The sequence below is a fragment of the Octopus sinensis genome, linkage group LG5, assembly GCF_006345805.1.
Source record: "Octopus sinensis linkage group LG5, ASM634580v1, whole genome shotgun sequence".
NCBI classification, from domain to species: domain Eukaryota; kingdom Metazoa; phylum Mollusca; class Cephalopoda; order Octopoda; family Octopodidae; genus Octopus; species Octopus sinensis.
The window spans coordinates 67004809-67024190 of record NC_043001.1 but is presented as its reverse complement, the minus strand read 5'-3'; the positions used below and the strand labels follow the sequence as shown (position 1 = coordinate 67024190).

General features: G+C 32.6%; 1 protein-coding gene and 1 long non-coding RNA gene across 14 annotated transcripts in view; one reads left to right on the top strand and one right to left on the bottom strand.

The window, feature by feature from the left end:
* LOC115211639 (pleckstrin homology-like domain family B member 1) overlaps positions 1-19382 on the bottom strand; it is a 487008-nt gene that overhangs the window by 14970 nt on the left and 452656 nt on the right. For 8 of the 13 annotated variants that reach the window (XR_004999075.1, XR_004999074.1, XR_004999079.1 and 5 more), the window contains 5 exons: positions 15856-15952; positions 13354-13425; positions 8470-8616; positions 3423-3957; positions 2279-3353 (listed from right to left, as the gene is read on the bottom strand). Coding sequence is in view for 3 of the 13 variants with exons in the window: in XM_036502721.1 (XP_036358614.1) it covers positions 3520-3957; positions 8470-8616; positions 13354-13425; positions 15856-15952 (754 nt within the window). In the remaining 10 variants the exon portion in view is untranslated. Of the gene's footprint in view, positions 1-2278; positions 3354-3422; positions 3958-8469; positions 8617-13353; positions 13426-15855; positions 15953-19382 lie in introns of those variants that run through there. The other 5 variants (XM_036502721.1, XM_036502720.1, XR_004999078.1 and 2 more) reach the window with 3 other exon arrangements.
* LOC118763332 lies at positions 737-17551 on the top strand. The gene is made up of 3 exons (XR_004999084.1): positions 737-1339; positions 7778-7783; positions 17531-17551. It is a non-coding gene; the product is annotated as an uncharacterized LOC118763332 (long non-coding RNA).

The following is a 19382-nucleotide window of genomic DNA, read 5'->3' as shown; positions in this document are numbered from 1 at the left end:
AAGCATTAGAAACATGCTTCTTACTATTTGCCCCAGCTCTTCATATTCTCTGTTCTAATCCCTTTTGGAGCTGATAAAAATAAAGTACCAATCAAGTACAGGAAATAACGGTACTGACTAATCCCCTCCCCTCAAACCTGATGATTTTCTGTCTAAATTAGAGTCAGACATTATATGTATAAAGAAAAATAATTAAGCCATCGACTCTGTTAGGATTTGGTCTTGGAGGGTCTGTGAAGATTTAAGGTACAGCCCTTGCCACCAGATTAAACAATGATCAACAAGTCATTTAATGAAGTATACAGAACACTTCTTTAAAATCTCTGATGACAAACTTAAAATGAATGACATTAATTGTTTAATAAGTTTTTAATTAGTTCTTTAAATTAATTTGTCAGATTTAAATCATTACAATTGTCATTTATCCTGTTGTTGTTTAGTCCCATGTTAACCCAAAGTGTGCAGAGCTATGATCAAAGGTCTCCATAACAATTCTGTCTTTTTTTTAAAGGAATATCTCATGCATGAATGATTAAATATACATAGGGCATGTGTAATGTGTGAATTTAGCAGCTCTTTTTAGCAAGTAGAGCAATCACAGAGAGGCTATTTTACTGGTTTGGCCTTACCAATAAACCATACTAATATGATCAGATTTGGAGTGACTGTGAAGGTGGTAAGCATGGCCCATTTTCTACAGATCCAGTAGAAAAAGAATGTTTTTTTTAAAAAAAAAGTGCCTGAAATTTAGAAACATTTAGAAAAGAAATATCACCAATAAATACACAAAGATAAATATGATTTATTTTACTGTTTATAATTCATATATATATATCCAAACTGAGAGAGGATTTACAAAGTGAATGTATATGCAACAATTGGGTCATTTGCAGGTAATGCTGTTATGAAAATCTGCATATTGATGGTAAAACAAAGAACAAAGTTAGTGTGGAAAGAGGTCTGTGGAAAGATGATGCAAGTGTAGATTATTGTCGGCGGTGTGATTATTGGTAAAAGAAAACAGCTTGTTGAAAAGAATTGTGGCCCTCGAATCATTTGTTTGGCAAAAATCCAACACACTTACACTATTAGGAAGAACATCAAAAATAAACTGCAGCTGTCTGTGGAGAACATCTCATTTGAAGTTGCAGACACAGTGAAATTGGTTTACCAATAGACAAAGTCAAACAATTCTAATACAATTGAAATCATGTTTCTCCAGAGCCTATATTTTGTACAAACACCACACACATACAAACTTAGACATGCATTCAGCTTTATACTGAACTCTTAATATGATGTTTATGTGTGAAATTTAATTTATCAAGATAGCATACATGTATATACATGTATGTACATATAGACTTTGTGTATATAAGTACCGATGTAGATTTCAGTATTCAGTTGTCTTTTTCTTCTTTCACCATATATATACACACACATACATACATAATGCATGCACACACACACACACACACATTCCTTTTTCTGGTTTTAAGGATAATTCTTTATTTTCTTTTCTCTAATCTTGGAATAATCTTGAAATAATCTTCATGTATTTTTATTTTTTTGTTGTGGTTTAATGGAAAATTATCAAAGAAATTTCGAAAAGTTATTTTTTCTTTATATATTTTGTGTACTGTTTTTTTTTTCTGTCTTTCTCAGATGAGAAAATGACAAGAAATTAGTAAAATATAGAGTACTGATATAGTGGTGGTAGTAATTGTAGGGCTACAGTTGGTGGTAGTAGAGATACAATTGGTGTGGGGGCTGGCAGGGGAAAGTGTCCTCATACATACATATATATATATATATATATCTACATACACACAACACGTGTGTGTGTGTGTGTGCATGGAAGGCAATAATAGTGAAAAGTGTATAGCACAACCTGTGAATAGCAAGAAAGAATGTCTTTGTAATAATATCAAATGAGCAGCATTAATTACTGAAAGAATACAACAGTTTTCATAATTGGGAATCACAATCACAGAATTCCTCTCTCAATACTATTTTGCTGCCCCATTTTAATATTTTCAAATATTTATACACAATTAGATACATACATATACACATATGTAATATATATATAGATACATACATACATACATATATATATATATATATATATATATATATATATATATATATATATATATATATATATATATTACACACACACACACATACAAACATACATACAAACTGAATTGTGGGTGGTTAACAAAAACACATATTTACAATATTTTCCCCATCAAAATGTCATTTCTTTTTATTGTGTCAGGCTAAAACTGATATTTGATATTGATATTTCATGTTGGAAGAAAGAGAAAGATGTATGTACCATGTCCATCATTAACAATTTACAGTGGAAAATACTATAGTTAGAAATAAACAAACAAAAAAAGAACTGAACCAACATACAACTGGAAGAAAAGACCATCTTCCAATATATATTATTTCAATATTGTATGAAGACTGTAACAAATCTAAAAAACAAAACAATGTTTTGTCATAAAAAGCAACAATATAAGTTCACTTAAAATTTACCAGTAAGAAATCATAGCATCTACACTGAACTCCACATCCATATAGTTTATTGGGATATGTGTTTTATATTGTTTCTTTTGTTATTGTTTTAGAAAGAAGAAATAAAATAGATAAGAGAAAAGAGAATATACTAGACATTTTTATCAGTGGTATATACTTGTCTATAAACATTACATATTCTCTGAGTGTGTTTTAGTTCACTTCTCTAATATAAACTCCGAATAACTTAAGAAATTTCGAATATTTTTAAAAAGTCAATTACATATGTAAACTGATTACAAAATAAAAGTTATTATTTTAAAATCCCAATTCTAATGAAAGTTACACAATCAACAGCATGCACACACTCACTGATGCACACAATACAATTTAAAGTTATACAGTGATGTTGTTGTTGTAAGTGGTTGTCGTGGTGTTTGTGGAGGTGTAAAGACTAATTTCACTGCTTAATATGAGTTATCTCAATAGTCTGAGCAAGAGTTGATTGATTGCAAGAACTAGTTATGTTACAAAATGTAGATGACCATATATACAAACAAAAACACACACACACATATATATATATATATATATATATATATATATATATATATATATTTATACCCAGCAGATTATTACCACAAACATGTAGATTGATGTAAAAAGAAGTGGAGGGGATATTGGTTTATGAAAGAGCTGGATATTACAGAAATTTATCTCATCAAATCTCAGACACATGGGACTATTCTACACTTGTAATTAGTTTCTCCTGCCTCTTGGCTTACCATATACATACATGTACACATATATGTACATATATATATGTATGTATATATATATATATATATATAAAATATTATTTGAGACAAAACCACTATTTTGCAAAACAAAATATATATATATATATACATACACACACACACACACACATATATATATATATGCATATTTATCTGTTAGGATAAAAGTGGAGTGTAGACACTGAGTCCATTAGAATGTGTGATAACCTTCGGCTCCTGTGAATATAACATCAATCCATATCCTCATGGCTTCAGCACTAGGGCCAACAAGGTAGTATGTCCGATCATAAGTCTTCACACAAAACGTCAGCTTTGGATTGGGGCTTTTCACTGTCCTTAAGTGGTCAACATAAACCTCTTCTATGGCCTGGAAATAAATGCCTCCCCGAGCTTTTGTTTCATTTTTGTCACTGTAGTAAAGAAGTGACCGTTTCATTCGGTCAAAGAAGAACCAGCGTTTGTGCCACGTCTTAAACTTGCTCCCCATTTTTTGTAAATAGCCTCGGCAGCTGGTCATTGTGACAATAACCAAGGGACAAGAATCTAAGTTGTGACCGGCTGCTTCAATATGTTGACGTAAATCAAAATCTTTATTCCGGATAGGTAAGTACCGGGTTAATGGTCGAGCCTGAAATGAAAAAGAACAGTAAAACACCATATTATAATAATTTGAAGAACCAAAACAATGAGGTAAACCAAATAGTTTTGATTTAATCCTACACAAGTTAAAACATCTGGAAACATTTTATGTCAGGAATTTCCAACAAGGTCAAAATTATTGGTTGGAACCATTGAAAGAAAAAACCTTTTCTAACTGAAAACAACAAAGGAAGCTCTATGAAATGTAAGAACAGTAGCTATAATAGAATATAGGGAAAGAAACTACAGTATAGTGAAGCGATAGTAGCTATAGTATAGGGACAGTAGTTATAGTAGCTAAACTAAAATATATTCTTGAAGGAAAGTAACACCGTCACATGCCATGTATGAAGTTTATCTGTCATTCAGATGATGTTAGAATGAGGTGTACCAGATAATGACATCTACCAGGTGTCTATGATAACATAAGAATAATAGCTAATACAACATCAACAAAACAGCCTTTGTGATAGATATCAATATACTTTCAATGTTATTATATTAGTTTTATATGGATGGATTACACACACACACTCACTGTCAAAGACCAGCTGCAAACAGACAACCACTGACACACGCATAAAGACACTAACAGACAACTACTGACACATACAGTCTGTTACATACAAAGAAACTAACACATGCAGACACAAATACAAAGATATATATATGACTATGAGGCCATTTTGTATTTGTCACAGGTTACAAAAGAATTCACTTAACATGTAATGTGGAACAACCATGTAGCAACATGTGCAGAAGCATGGAACTGATAATGAAGTGATGGAAATATATTACTGAGGTGTCTATGAAACACACAACATAATTATAATTGAACAGAATTTCAGAAGAATGAGTCTTGTTCTGTTGGTAAGATGGTTATAATCAACAAATTGGCTGACAACAAAACAATAGCAAGAGGAGGATGAAGAGAATGAAAGGAGAGAAGGTAGAAAAAGAATAAGAGTAAAGCATAGGTAACTTTAGTAATTGTTAACTCTGTGTGTGTGTATTTATATGAAGAGAGCAGCATGACAGCATTGTTTGGGCAGTGAAGTGACAGTGATGAAAGCTAAAGAAGAATTTGATTAATTTTAAAGTTGAACATGGTTCTGAAAAATTTGATGAATTATTTAATGAAAAATCAGATATTAGATGCTCTCTCCCTCAAATGATTTCATGATCATAGTGCTAACTTTGTTCAAACGTGATAAATTACACACACATGTTTTTTTAAAGGTTCTCCAGTAGTCTTGATGATGAGGGACTATTGTTCAATCAACTGAATTTCTCGCTCCTGAATGAATAGGTAAGTGGTTGAGTATTCCACAAACATAACATAGCATGTGACAAGACTGTACCTTTCGAATTAGGGGTAAAAATCTACCTGATGGGTTTCTGTACAGTTTTCATCTATCCAGTTTCACTCACAAGGTATGGAGCAACCTAAGGTCGTGACATTTGCTCAAGAAGCCACACAATGAGATTGAACCCAAAACTTCATAGTAGCAAAGCCTAATTCTTAACTATACAGCTATATGCATACACACAAACACAGAAACTGAAAGAAGCCTGTAACGTGTGTGTGCATGCACGCACATTTGTGTCTGTGTTTGTTTACATTTGAAATATGTGAAACAAAAGATCTCTTACTTGAAAAACAGGTAGAGATTAGAAAAAGGAAGGGCATCCAGATCTAAAACAATATCTCAATGAAACACTTGTGTAAGAACCCATATTAGCACGGAAAAATTAAAGAATTTTGAAATTTATTTAATTTCTTCTGATTTACGCTAAAATGTGCATATATAATTAGTGATGAACAATCAAAAGCATGAATCTGAAAATTAGGCTATTCACTATTGTACTAGCTTAATTAATGTTTTCTAGAGCATTTCAGTTGTGTGCTGATTGGGTAAGAAAATTGGGTATGTTTTCTTTAAGGAATTGTCAACAAACTATGAAATAGTCTGTTGGGAGACCCTTCCCATTTTTCCCCACTGCATATCAATATTATAGAAAGAATGTGTTTACATTTCCATTATACCCACAGTGAGGCTTTTTCATACATAATATATATGAACACTTTTTTGATGCTCACTTTTTCAAGTTCACATAAGATGGAATTCATTGAGGAAGATTTTCTATGGCTGAATACTCTTCCTGTTACCTGCACTTAGCAGTTTCCAAGGAAAGTATTTTTCTCTATGGTGAGACATTTCCACAGAAAATGTAAAACAGCCCCACTTGTATGACAGTGATGCTTATTTGTAACTATACACGTTTGTGTGAGCATGTGTAGCTCTCCCCCCTCACTCACTCTCTCTCTCTCTCTCTCTCTCTATATATATATATATATATATATATATATCCAAATCCACTAATAAGTCCTTAGTAATTTTGGCTATAGTAGAAGGCACTCGCTTAAAATCTCATGCAGTGGAACTTAACCTGCAACCATATGTTTGGGAAGCAAACTTTTTAATCATCAGCCATGGTATATAAATATTTATATATTTGCAGCATGCATCCAGTTTGCCTGCCTGACAATAAAAAAAAATTCACCTTTATTGCACAGCCAAGTAGTGGGAAAGAAATCTGGGTGTAAAAAACATTGTTCTAATATAATTTATCTCGTTGATGCAAGTTTGGAAAGAAAGGAAAAAAAAAAATTATAACAGAAAAAACCCCTCAAAAGCTTCTGAATGTGCCAGTTTGTAGAAGAGTAATTTGAGATTGTAGAAATAAAATCAATTTTTTTACAGAGACTTTGTAAATAAGTAATAAACAAACTTTGAAGTAACAAAGAAATAATTAGCTAAAAATTCTTAGAGTTACCATTTTCTTCATATACCACACCTTTCCCTCTCTCAATACTATTATCTCGTCTTTCCATTCTTCCTTTCTCTCCTCTTCACTCATTAGGTGTTTCTTCTCTCAGGCAAACAGTCATAGCTTGACTAATAAGAAAATACATACACACTGTTTTACTATCTTAGTACTTCTAACCATTGGGCTGTTGACATGCTGGAGCACCATCAATACAAAGACATTTATTTATACAGATACACTGATTCAATCAGTTTGGCAGTTTGATGATATGGGTTGGCAGGCAGGGACAACTTGGACACTGTTCTCTTACAAGCTTAGTCCAGTGAGGTAGCAATAGTTACTCCATTACAATTGTGGTTGTGAGACCAAAGAGGAGAAGGTAGCAAACCCAGTCACTCGTGGCCCATAATTACATGACTGAGAATGAATTGTTAAAAACTGGAGAATCAAGAAAAGACTGATTTTCTAATATTTGATACCAAACACTATTTTACAATAAAACTATGACATTAAAGAAAAACAAACACACAGTTTAACTATAATCAATTGAAGCAGCTGTTAGCAATATGCTATTCTGCACATCACATTTTCCACTTGAGTGAAGTCCCTAATTGTAGAGACTACATACACATGCACACACACACAGTGTCTTTGTGGATAGGTAACAAATATATGCGTGTGGTTTCTGATGAAGTTCCTGAGTAGGACCAAAACCAGTTGAACTGATCATTCATTTTCTGCTTTTTGTGAGATTGTAGAGGCAATTATTTACATTTGCTTTGCTTTTTACAATTACAATTGTAATGTCAAATGAAACTTGCATAACTACAATAGATTCATTTTATGGTACTACTATACTGTATAGACAGTGTGTGTGTGTGTATATACAGAAACACACACAGTAATATTATGTGCTAGTTACAAAAGATTAAATACACTGTACCATTACACAATATAGAAACACAATGTGATCTCAGACATGAGTAAACTTATGATATTAATTATACATATGACCAAATCCCATTATATGAATTCTTACTGAAGAGGATATTATATGGCAATGAGAAGCTTGTTATTTTGTCTTTGATATTAAACATTTCTGAATTATTCCTCTCTCTCTCTCTTCCCCCATGTACTGTATCTGTTTTACAGGCACTGGACCTCCATGCCAATGTCTTAAAATTCATGAATTTTCGTGGCAAAGGTAAAGCAATTTTTTTCTCATTGCCTTTTGCCAGTTTATATAGTTTGCTCTATTAGCCTTCTGAGCTGACCCTTAAGGTATAGTGTGGACATATGACACTCCTTAAGTCAAGCTCTCCACTGAGCCCTGTATACCCTAACCACAAGACCGTAACTGGTGTACTGACAGATACTCAACACTCCTGGGAAGAGTGATGACTAAAGGGTGTCTCCATGCTCCCAAAAATTCTTGAACTCCTGAGCTAGAATCTCACCACCAGTTGCAGCTTAATGTGAAATATAAATTTACTCCAATGCTACAAGTTGCACTTTACTTTCATCCTGGTTAAGAATACATTCCATCATTGTCCTTAAATATAAGGACCAGAGTCAGTTCTAAAACTTAAAATAAACAAATCATAGCATCTGTTCTTATAAACCCTTCATAAAAAGCTAAATATAAAATATGTATAAAAGAAAACACCACCTGTTGGATTTGTTTCTCACGTAGTTGTACTTGTTGTTGGACTAATTGTTCCCTTAATAAGGCTTCTTCTTGGAGTTTCCTCTCCAATTCTTCTCTTTTCAAGCGTTCTTCCTGCAATGCTACCATTTCACTCTCTCTCTGTTTCACCTGTGAAAAAGAAAACAAAAAATGTTTTAATTTAATACTTTTCTCTAAAACTTACAGAATTGTTATTAGGAGGAAAATATAATTAATACTTGAAGTATGATATTTAATTGAAAATGTCAAAATATTTGCTACTATCAAAACAAAAGTAATAAATATAGAGTGTTTGTTATTTATTTTATTAAAAGAAAACTGGGTAAATGTTAAATGGTACTTGGATTTATTCAAGTGTTCTCTTAAGAAGAGAAAAAGAAGTTTCAAAGTATCAAAACCCTGGGGCAAAAAAGAAAATCTAAGCAGTTTATTTGCTACATATGTAAAATTAAAACTAATTTATGGAAATTATTTTTAAAAAATCATGAATAAATTAGGAAAAATAAATTAAAATTTCAATAAAATCTTGCAAAGATAAATTAGATCATACCTTAGGGATATTTTTAATGACTAATATCTAGCTAAATTTTCTATTGAAGAAATTTTCTATTGAAGAAATTTGACTGTTTTGCAGAAGATTAGAAGTTAAATATATTCCTTTTAAACATTATGCAAATAAGAAACAATGTGTTCAAATGTCTGAGATGTGATGTTCTTAAGATGATCAATCATAACTGTCTAGACTGTAAACCTCATTCTTAGATGGTATTTTGGTTACTTTGATATAGGAGTGCCTTGGGTAACTTTGTTATGTAAGAATTAGGTCAGGAGCTATGTACACACATTCTTGAAGAAGCGAAACATCATACAATAGTAGCAGATCAAAACAGAGCGTAGAAGGAAACATTGTAAAGTCTTCTGCAAAGTAGCATTAGTAGTTTGACAAAACTTTAAACTAATATCACAATAACTACTGACTTGGCGTGAAGAATTTTGGTATTCTTGAAGATTTTGTATTTATAGAGTACATCTACAGTAAATGTTTATCGAGTAGATGTACAGTGGTTATTTGTAGAGTACATGTACACATACTCTATAAATACAAAGTACATCTGCAGTAGGTCAACCTCAAAGAACCCTCTCCAAGTAAATTACATGGAGAAATTAAACTCAAACTGTGTTCCAATAAAATATCACCATGAATCTAGCAGTGAACTGCAGCCTGTTCTTCATGGCAACTCTTGGCAGCAAGAAGGATGCAGTAATTTCTGAATAACATAATACTGGAAATCAATGGAAACTGGTGGTGGCTTGTGTCAGCAAGAGTTTTGGTCTCTTTATTGGTACCAACATTGCTCTGTTACCTCTGAAGAAGGATAAGTGTCCTCCATCACTTATATTATCTTACAAACATTCATTTGATTGCAGCTATGCTTGAGCACCACCTTCAAGGGTTTTAGTTGAACAAATCGACCTCAGGGCTTAGTTTTGAAGCCTAACACTTATTCTATGGGTCTCTTTTGCCGAACTGCTAAGTTACAGGGACATAAACACACCAACACTGGTTGTCAAGCAGTGATGGGGGGACAAATATAGACACAGACACAGATATATATATATATGTACACACACACACACACACATACACTCATATATACATGATGGGCTTCTTTCAGTTTCCATCTACCAAATCTACTCATGAGGTTCCACACAGTAGGACTGAACCAGGAACCATATGGTTGGGAAGCAATCTTTTTACCACACAGCCACGGCTGCACCTATTTGTAGATAAAGCTTAACTGTAATAAACAAAAGCTTGTGAACTTTCGTTTAGCTGAATGGTACCTTTCTGACCTGGCCAGCTACAATTCTCACATATCAATCAAAGATGCTCATAATGTCTTTTATTTTTTAATTAACAAATAACTGAAATTACTGAAACCAAATGGCATCTAATTCTATGAATTATCAAGTTGAAACACTGATAACTTTTGGACAAATTTCAAATTGATTTTTGAAGTGATTAGTAAGGGTTTCTTTTTCTCATCAAAGATCTGCAACTTGGAAAGATTTTTCTATGATTTAAGCAGATGTTTAACTGTGAAGAAGGAAGTCTAAATTAACTAAAGTAGAATTATCAAGTATAAAACTGAGATGAAGTTTCATGTGGGAAATATTTGATCTTCACGGAATTTCTATTGACAGAATTTCTGATTTTAGTTTTGCATCTTAGCACTTGGGACACCCCATTGATGAAATACTTTCTTATTGTTTTACTGCTCAACAAACAATTTAATGCCATTACCTTTTGAGAGAACTACAACTATTTCATAATTATTTACAGAATTTCATAGAAATAAATCTAATGAAGAATAACATCCTTTGAAAGCTGTAAATCACCCCTAACTGTAGTAGGGTTACAAATATAAATTAAACACAAAGTTGTAAACTACACAAACACAAGCAAATGATGGAGACTTTGTCTTGATCACTAATCCTGCTTGAAACAACAATCAAATTTCTCTCAAATCATATCCTACATGAATAAAATATCTAAGGACACAGTAGATAATGCTGCCTGGAATATTTTTGATCAAAGTCTACTCTATGAAGTCTGACCTGGGGCTAAACAGCAAATACACATCAACTATTTAACAATGACATTGTTACAAGATCAATAAAAAATATCAGGAATTAAATAAGATTAAAAGAAATTAAATGTTGTTGTTGTTTAGCACCAAGTCAGTTTTATTCAGTGTATATAATCAAATATATTCCAGACATTATACTTTTTCTGACATAGTATACCTAGGGTTACATTATCTAAATGATTTATAAGTTGGTGGGTTCTGGTATAAGGGAAATTTGACTATCCTTTCTAAACACCAACCATTGTTTAAATCAGTTAAAAGTATTAGGATTTTAAAAAAGAAAAGACCAAAAGTAAAAAAAAAGTATATCATGTCAGAGAAGAAGAGTTTTTCAAATGAAGGTTAAAAACAAGTTAAAACATGTCAAACATTTTAAAGATTTCTTTAATTAAAGAACAGAAAGATTGACATCTAGAGAAGAGCCACTGTAAAAATCAAACAAACAAAATCCCTAAAATTAAAACAATTAAGTGCCTGAGTTGTGCTTAATTAATAAATACTGGCAAAGTAAAAACTGAAAAAATTGTTATTATTCATTGAAAATCAAATTTATTGTTTGATTTTCATTTTAGCAATACTCTGGTATGTATGTATGTGTATCAAATATGCACTTGAAACAATATTAAATTACAATAAAAATGTGCATAACATTTATAATATATATATATATAGAGAGAGAGAGAGAGAGAGAGAGAGAGAGAGAGAGAACAATTTTAATTGTGATATACTGTCTCAGAGTAATTTCTCAAATAGACTTAAAACTAAAAAAACACAGAGCTTGCGTTAGAATGTCATCAGCAGATAGTCAGACACCATTCTTCGACCTCAGAGACCAAATGTAGTTAAAACACCAGGTGGATGATCGGCCTACACCATTCTGAGTGACTGCTGTGTTTTTTGATGCACAACTCCCTTTAAGAAATTTCTAGGAGACAAAATATCACAGCTACCACCATTCTACATTGGTATGTATACTTAATAATTGTTTTACATATCTTTTACCCATACACATCGTTTTACATATCTTTTACCTTTTACTTGTTTCAGTCATTAGACAGCAGCCATGCAGGGTACCACCTTGAATTTTTTGTCAAATGAATCAACCTCAGTACTTCTTTTTTAAGCCTATTACTTATCTTATCATTCTCTATTGCCAAACCACTAAGTTATGGGGATGTAAACACACCAACACTAGTTGTCAAGCAGTGGTGGGGGACAAACACAGGCAGAAAAACATACACACATAGATACATATGTACAATGAACTTCTTTCAGTTTCTGTCTACTGAATTCACTTACAAAGCTTTGGTCAGCCCGAGGCAATTGTAGAAATCACTTGCCCAAGGTGCTACACAGTGGGAGAGAACCAGGAACCATATGGTTGAAAGCAAGCTTCTTACCACACATAGCCACACCTGTGCCTATATATATATTTCATTTTTCATTTTTATAAGAGAAAACTAGAAAGAAAGTACCCATACATACTATATGTACCCTATTTCAATTTTTAAAATCAAAACCATACTTTTCTTTGGGGTTGGCAGCATGTTTTCTATTTTCTCTCTAGTGATTGACCTAATTCACTGTTTTGAACCTCACCCTCACATACCTCACTAAGTGACAATACTTAACATTGTGGAACACCCAGTTATTTCACTAGTCAAATATACATGAGTAAAATTAAGTTTAAAGATAAAAGTAAATGTGTTAACATATATCAATATGAAAGAATGAAAGATGGTGAAATTGTTCCATAAAATAACAATTACACTGATGGATTCTCCATTTTCATCTCAAAGTTTATGGCTGATGTATTGAATAATGGGAAAAGTAATACAACTGAGGAACAAATTTGGTAAATAAAAGAAAATCGAAGAAATTAAATTATCATGATTTCTACAAATTTCAATTGCGGGTAGAGGTGGGAGCAGCAGTATAAATACCTACATATTTATATCCATGAATATATATAAATATAAATAAAGGCATAAGCATTGTTGCATGGTTCAGAAGTCCTACTGTTTGGTACTATGGTTAAGTACCAACCAAAGCCTTGTGAGTAGACCTGATAAATAGGAACTGAACAAAGACTAATGTGTGTGTGTGTGTGTGTATATATATATATATATATATATATATATTTATATGATTACAAAGCAGTGTCATTCATTTCCAATATTCTGTAAAAACATGCCTGGCCATGGGGAAATATTACCTTGCTGGGAAACAAGTGAGTGGTGACAGGAAGGGCATCCAGCCATAGAAAATCTGCCTCAATGAATTCTCTCTGCCCAATAAAACATGGAAAAGTTGACATTAAAGAAAAAAGAAATCATAACAATTTGCATAGATCTAATAGAATTCATTGGGGACAGATTTTCTATAACTGGGTGCTCTTCCTACTACCAACCCTCACTTGTTTCCAAGCAATTCAATATTTCCCCTTGGCCAGATATGCTTTCACAGAAGTCTGAAAACAAAGGACACAAATACGCACACACACACACGTACATCTAAGTATATATGTGCGTATGAATATGTGTGTGTATGGATATGTGTGTGTATATATATGTGTGTATATGTATATATATGCATGTATATATGTATGAGTGTATCCATGTGCGCATGTGTGCGTGTGTGTGTGTGTGTGTATGTGTGTATATATATATATATATATGTGAAATGGATTTCTTTCAGTTTCCATCTATCAGATTCACCTGCAAAGCTTTGTTTGGCCCATGACTTCAGTAGAAGATACTTGCCAAAGAAACTACAAGGCAGAATTGAGCCCACAACCTCATTGTTAGTATGTAGACTTTTTAACCACACTGCCATATATGTACCTATAACTGCATACATACACACACACATATATATACTAAATTAATAATTATATATATAATTATTGGGAATCAGGAAAACCTTCTCCAACATGCTGAAAGAAGATGCCAAAGACACTAAAAAGCTGCTGAGTAACTCCTACAAAACAAGGGTTGTAAGTGAGCAAATGAAAAATACTAAATAAAACTTCACAGTAAACTGTGTATTGGGATTAAAGCAATAAAAAGAGTTTACTTCCCATCTTCAGCATAATATTCAAAGAACATAATCAAAGTACAGGAGTGGCTGTGTGGTAAGTAGCTTGCTTACCAACCACATGGTTCTGGGTTCAGTTCCACTGTGTGGCACCTTGGGCAAGTGTCTTCTACTATACCATCGGGCCAACCAAAGGCTTGTGAGTGGATTTCGTAAACGGAAACTGAATGAAGTCCATCATATATATATATATATGAATGTATATATATATATATATATATATATTTTATATATATATATATATATATATATATATTTATATATATATATATGAATGTGTATATATATATATATATATATATATATATATATATATATATATATATATGTGTGTGTGTGTGTGGTGTGTGTGTGTGTATACATACATGTATATATGTATGTATGTATGTATATATATATATGTAAAAATGTATGTGTATATGTTTGTGTGTCTGTGTTTGTACCCTCAACATCACTTGACAACCGATGCTGGTGTGTTTACATCCCCTTAACTTAGCGGTTCGGCAAAAGGGACTGATAGAATAAGTACTAGGCTTCCAAAGAATAAGTCCTGGGATTGATTTGCTCGACTAAAGGCGGTGCTCCAGCATAGCCACAGTCAAATGACTGAAACAAGTAAAAGAGTAAAGAGTATAGATATTTATTCATACCTATATGAAGCAAAGGTGTATGCATATACAAATATCTGTGCTTATGTACCAGATAAAGTCAAATTTTTATTTTTCAATTCAGCCATGTGTTTTTTATCAAAACAGCCTTGCAGGAAATGCAATGTTGATCAGGAGCAAAAATATATTCAGGGTAAAATCACAATAGTTATATCGTGTGGCCAGCATGAAATAAAACCTTGTAAGTAATTTATATACTAAATTAATAATCATTATATATAATTATATTAAAGAACCTTCTCCAACATGTTGAAAGAAGACGCCAAAGGCACTAAAAATCCACTGTATAACTCCTCTCTCTCCATCTATATATATATATAAATATATAAAAAGCACTCCATCTGATAAGAGATTTTGTGCTTCTTGACTTTTCGCATTTCTTCTCTCATTCAATTTTTAGTTCGTTATGCTATGTGGCTAGAGCCTGATGACTGAGTGGAGATGTTATACATGTTACAATTTAGTTTCAGTTTCCACTAAAGATTCATCAAAACTAGCTTACTTTCTCCTAACTACTGAGAGAAGCTAGCGATATTACTTATAGAATATATATACATGTATTTATTATAAACATACAAATATATATATATATATAAATGTATAAATGTTTTATAACATACAGATGTATTAATATAAATGTTCTCAAGTTTCACTTCTTTTCTTCCTGTAACTAAGATATTATAAGATTGGTGCAGTTCTAATCACATCTGCACAGATGTCGGCATGCATCAATTGGTGCATCAATAATGTATATGAGACCATGGGGGTCTATTTTCCCAGTGAGGTTAAATGTTTATCAAGCACATACATGGTTGCAAGATTTGACCCCGAAAACATCAGGTCAAACATTAAACAAATCAACATATTTTCCTACCTGTTTAACCAAACAGGAACAAATGAAGGTGGCTGTATTATGATTTCACACACATACACACACTAGATAGATATCTCACCTGTTCATCAATTAAATGCATCTTTTCATTCTGTGCCTGTGCCAGCAATCTTTCCAGTTCAGATAGTTTCTCCATGTGGTCATTATCACTGCTCAGACTGAAAAAGAAAGCAATTGGATATACTAACAATGATAATGGTCAATGTAATATTGTTGTAAGTAATGGTAAAGTAATTAGTTCATTGACTGCAATAGACATTGCATTGTGGTCCTAGTTAAAGTATATTCCCAGAGTGGTCTCAGATAAAGAATATGCCCTTACTCTGTTCACATATTTGTAATTTAGTTTAATCACTCCACTCTGTAGTTGTGGGTTTAGCCACACCAACCTTCGGCACAAAGAACATTTTTTAAATGTAATTTAAGAAAATAAGTTTCATCAACAGAAAAAATCTAAAAAAAAAAATTAAAACAACAAGCTGTAAAGATAAATTAGAATGTAGACAAATTAATGTAGCAATTTGTTAAAATTAGAATCATTTGTAGACACATCAAACCTACAGTAGCACAATATAAAAAGTAAATGAAAATACTGAAAACAAAATGATGTGGTACAGAAAGAATAAATATACAGTTCCCAGAAATAGTTAATGATTTGTTAAAGTTCAGTAAGTATTGACTACATAAGTGTATTTACAGTGACAAAACTATCTTTCAAAGGAGGAATAAAATCCTTAAATACATGCAGGGATTAGTAATAAGATAGACTTCTTGTAATAAATATCAATAATGGAAGAGTATCCTTGAAACCATTTTGAATATAAACGTAACAATACAAAACATCTGGTAATTTGTAGTAAGAATGAAATTGTTTTGACGATGTAGTTAACCCACAATGAATGTAATAGGGACAAAAACAATTTTATAATGATGGTTTGTATTAAAATGTGTCTACAACTTGTATGGATATCTATGTTTGGTTGGTTATGTGTTTCTTTGTGTGAGTATATCATTTTCTAATATATCCCTTCAACCAACGTTGATGAAATAAGGAACAAAATCCTTATATTTTGAGGGTTTCAGGGTCTAGAAATACATTTGATATGATTTTAGGCAAAAGAGCTTGTGTTTAAAAGTACATTAGTCAAAAACATTTTTGCAGTACAATGGACTGTTTTTAGCAAAATTTAAGTAACACATATACAAATAAACACATTGGATTTTAATATATCACATAGCTTAGATTGCAACAGATGATGTGCAATCTAAGATGGTGTGAATTAACAAGAGAAAGAACAAGAAGTTATAAGAAATAGGTCAGACAACGCAGTTGATTGATAAATTGAATCCTTGAAGTCAAAACTAATAGAAATTCATCATTTAGTCAATCTGCATATCTTTTTCATTTATTTTCCATTCTGGCATGTGTTAGAAGAAACTTGTTAAGGCAAATTTTATAGAGCTAAGTGGTTCTTCCAACTGGAACCCCTTATATACAGTTGTGCCTGTGTGGTTAAGAAGTTTGCTTCCTAACCACATAATTTTAGGTTCATTTCACAGAATGGAATCTTGTAAGTGGATTTGGTAGATGGAAACTGAATGAAGCCAATCATATATATATATGTATGTATAAGTTTGGAAAGAGGCTTGCAACAAGAAGGCTATCTGGATGTGGAAAATCTGCCTTAATAAAAATCTGTGTGGCCCATACAAGCATGGAAAATTGCAAGTTAAAGTGATATACATACAAATACACACAAACAAAAGGATCTAAAATAAGGAGTCAACAGTCATCCAGTAATGTGTGTGTGTGTGGCACATGCTCAATGACATGTTTACATTTCATTCAAATGAGGCATGGAAGAAATATGGACTGCAGTCATGCTGGAGCACTGCCTTGAAGGGTTTAGTTGAACAAATCGACTCCAGTAATTATCTTTAACCCTTTCGTTACCAAACCGCCCAAAGCCGCCCGAAAAAAAATTTGGTTAATGTGACCAAAGCTGCCCGTATTTACCTATTCATATTTAAATGAGAATATCAGAGCAAATCTCTTTAGTACATTCGTGAAAACACATGATTATACTTCGTAAACAGTTCATCTACAGTTTTGTACAACGATCGACGTGTAATTTTAATTCCCTGAATTTTGGGAGATTTTTTTCCACATTTTTTTCGGCATCGATTTTTCTTCAAAATGGATAGGAGTTTCATGTTATCAAGCATTGATTCCGAATTGGAAAATTTGTGAAGCAAATACTGGGTACTGTTGTGGATTTAGTTTTTATACAGGGAAACTAATGTTAGTCAGCATGGCTTAGGGTATGATGTGGTCTGGAAGTTATTGTTTGAAGCGATCAATGCGGAAACAAACTTACGCAGAATGTAAACAAACACAAAATGGGGGTTCAAATTTCGGAAAATTTGTGAAGCAAATACTGGGTACTGTGTGGATTTAGTTTCTATACAGGGAAAATAATGTTAGTCAGCAGGGCCTAGGGAACGATGTGGTCTGGAATTTATCACTTGATAAATACAAGCCTAGATTCATGATCATTTTAGAATTTAATTGAAACTCATGAGGGGTGTATTTTGGTCAGAAATATAGTAACGAAAGGCTATTTATTCTATATTTTGCTGAACAGCTAAGTTACAAGAATATAAACAAGCCAACATCAATTGTCATGTGGTGATGTGGGGAAAACATACACATGACAGGTTTCTTTCAGTTTTCATTTATTTGATCCACTCATAAAACTTGTGTCAGCCCAGGACTATAGTAGAAGATATTTGCCCAAGGTGCCATGTAGTGGGGCTGAACTTGAAATCATATGGTTGGGAAGCAAGCTTCTTACCACACGGCCATGCATGTGTATATAAACATATATATATATTCTTTTACTTGTTTCAGTCATTTGACTGTAGCCATGCTAGAGCACTGCCTTTAGTCGAACAAATCAACCCCAGGATTTATTATTTGTAAGCCTAGTACTTATTCTATTTCTATTGACCTCTTTTGCCAATCCACTAAGCTACAAGGATGTAAACACACCAACACTGGTTGTCACGTGATGATTGGGCGGGGGGGCAAACACCGACACACAAACATAATATATATATGATGGGCATCTTTCAGCTTCTGTCTACCAAATCCACTCACAAGGTTTTGGTCAGTCTGAGGCTATAGTAGAAGATACTTGCCCAAGGTGCCATGCAGTGGGACTGAACTTGGAGCCATGTGGTTAAGCAAGCTTCTTACCACACAGCCATTCCTGCAACTGTATACATGTATTATTATACAATATATATATATATATATATATATCCTGTTTTGATACACACACATATTAATCAATTGCATGAACAATCTGAACCGAGAGAAGGAGAGAAAAATTCAGAAAAAGCTACCAACGCAAGTAATATAACAGCAACATTGATAACACACCAACAGCACCACCACAATAACAACAAACAAATTTTTAGATAGGAAATAAATTTTGTGAACAATTTTCTCGAAAGGAATGATAGAGTAGAAAACCTGGAGTGAAGAAGATGACAAAACTGTAGTAAATCAGGACTGCCACTACC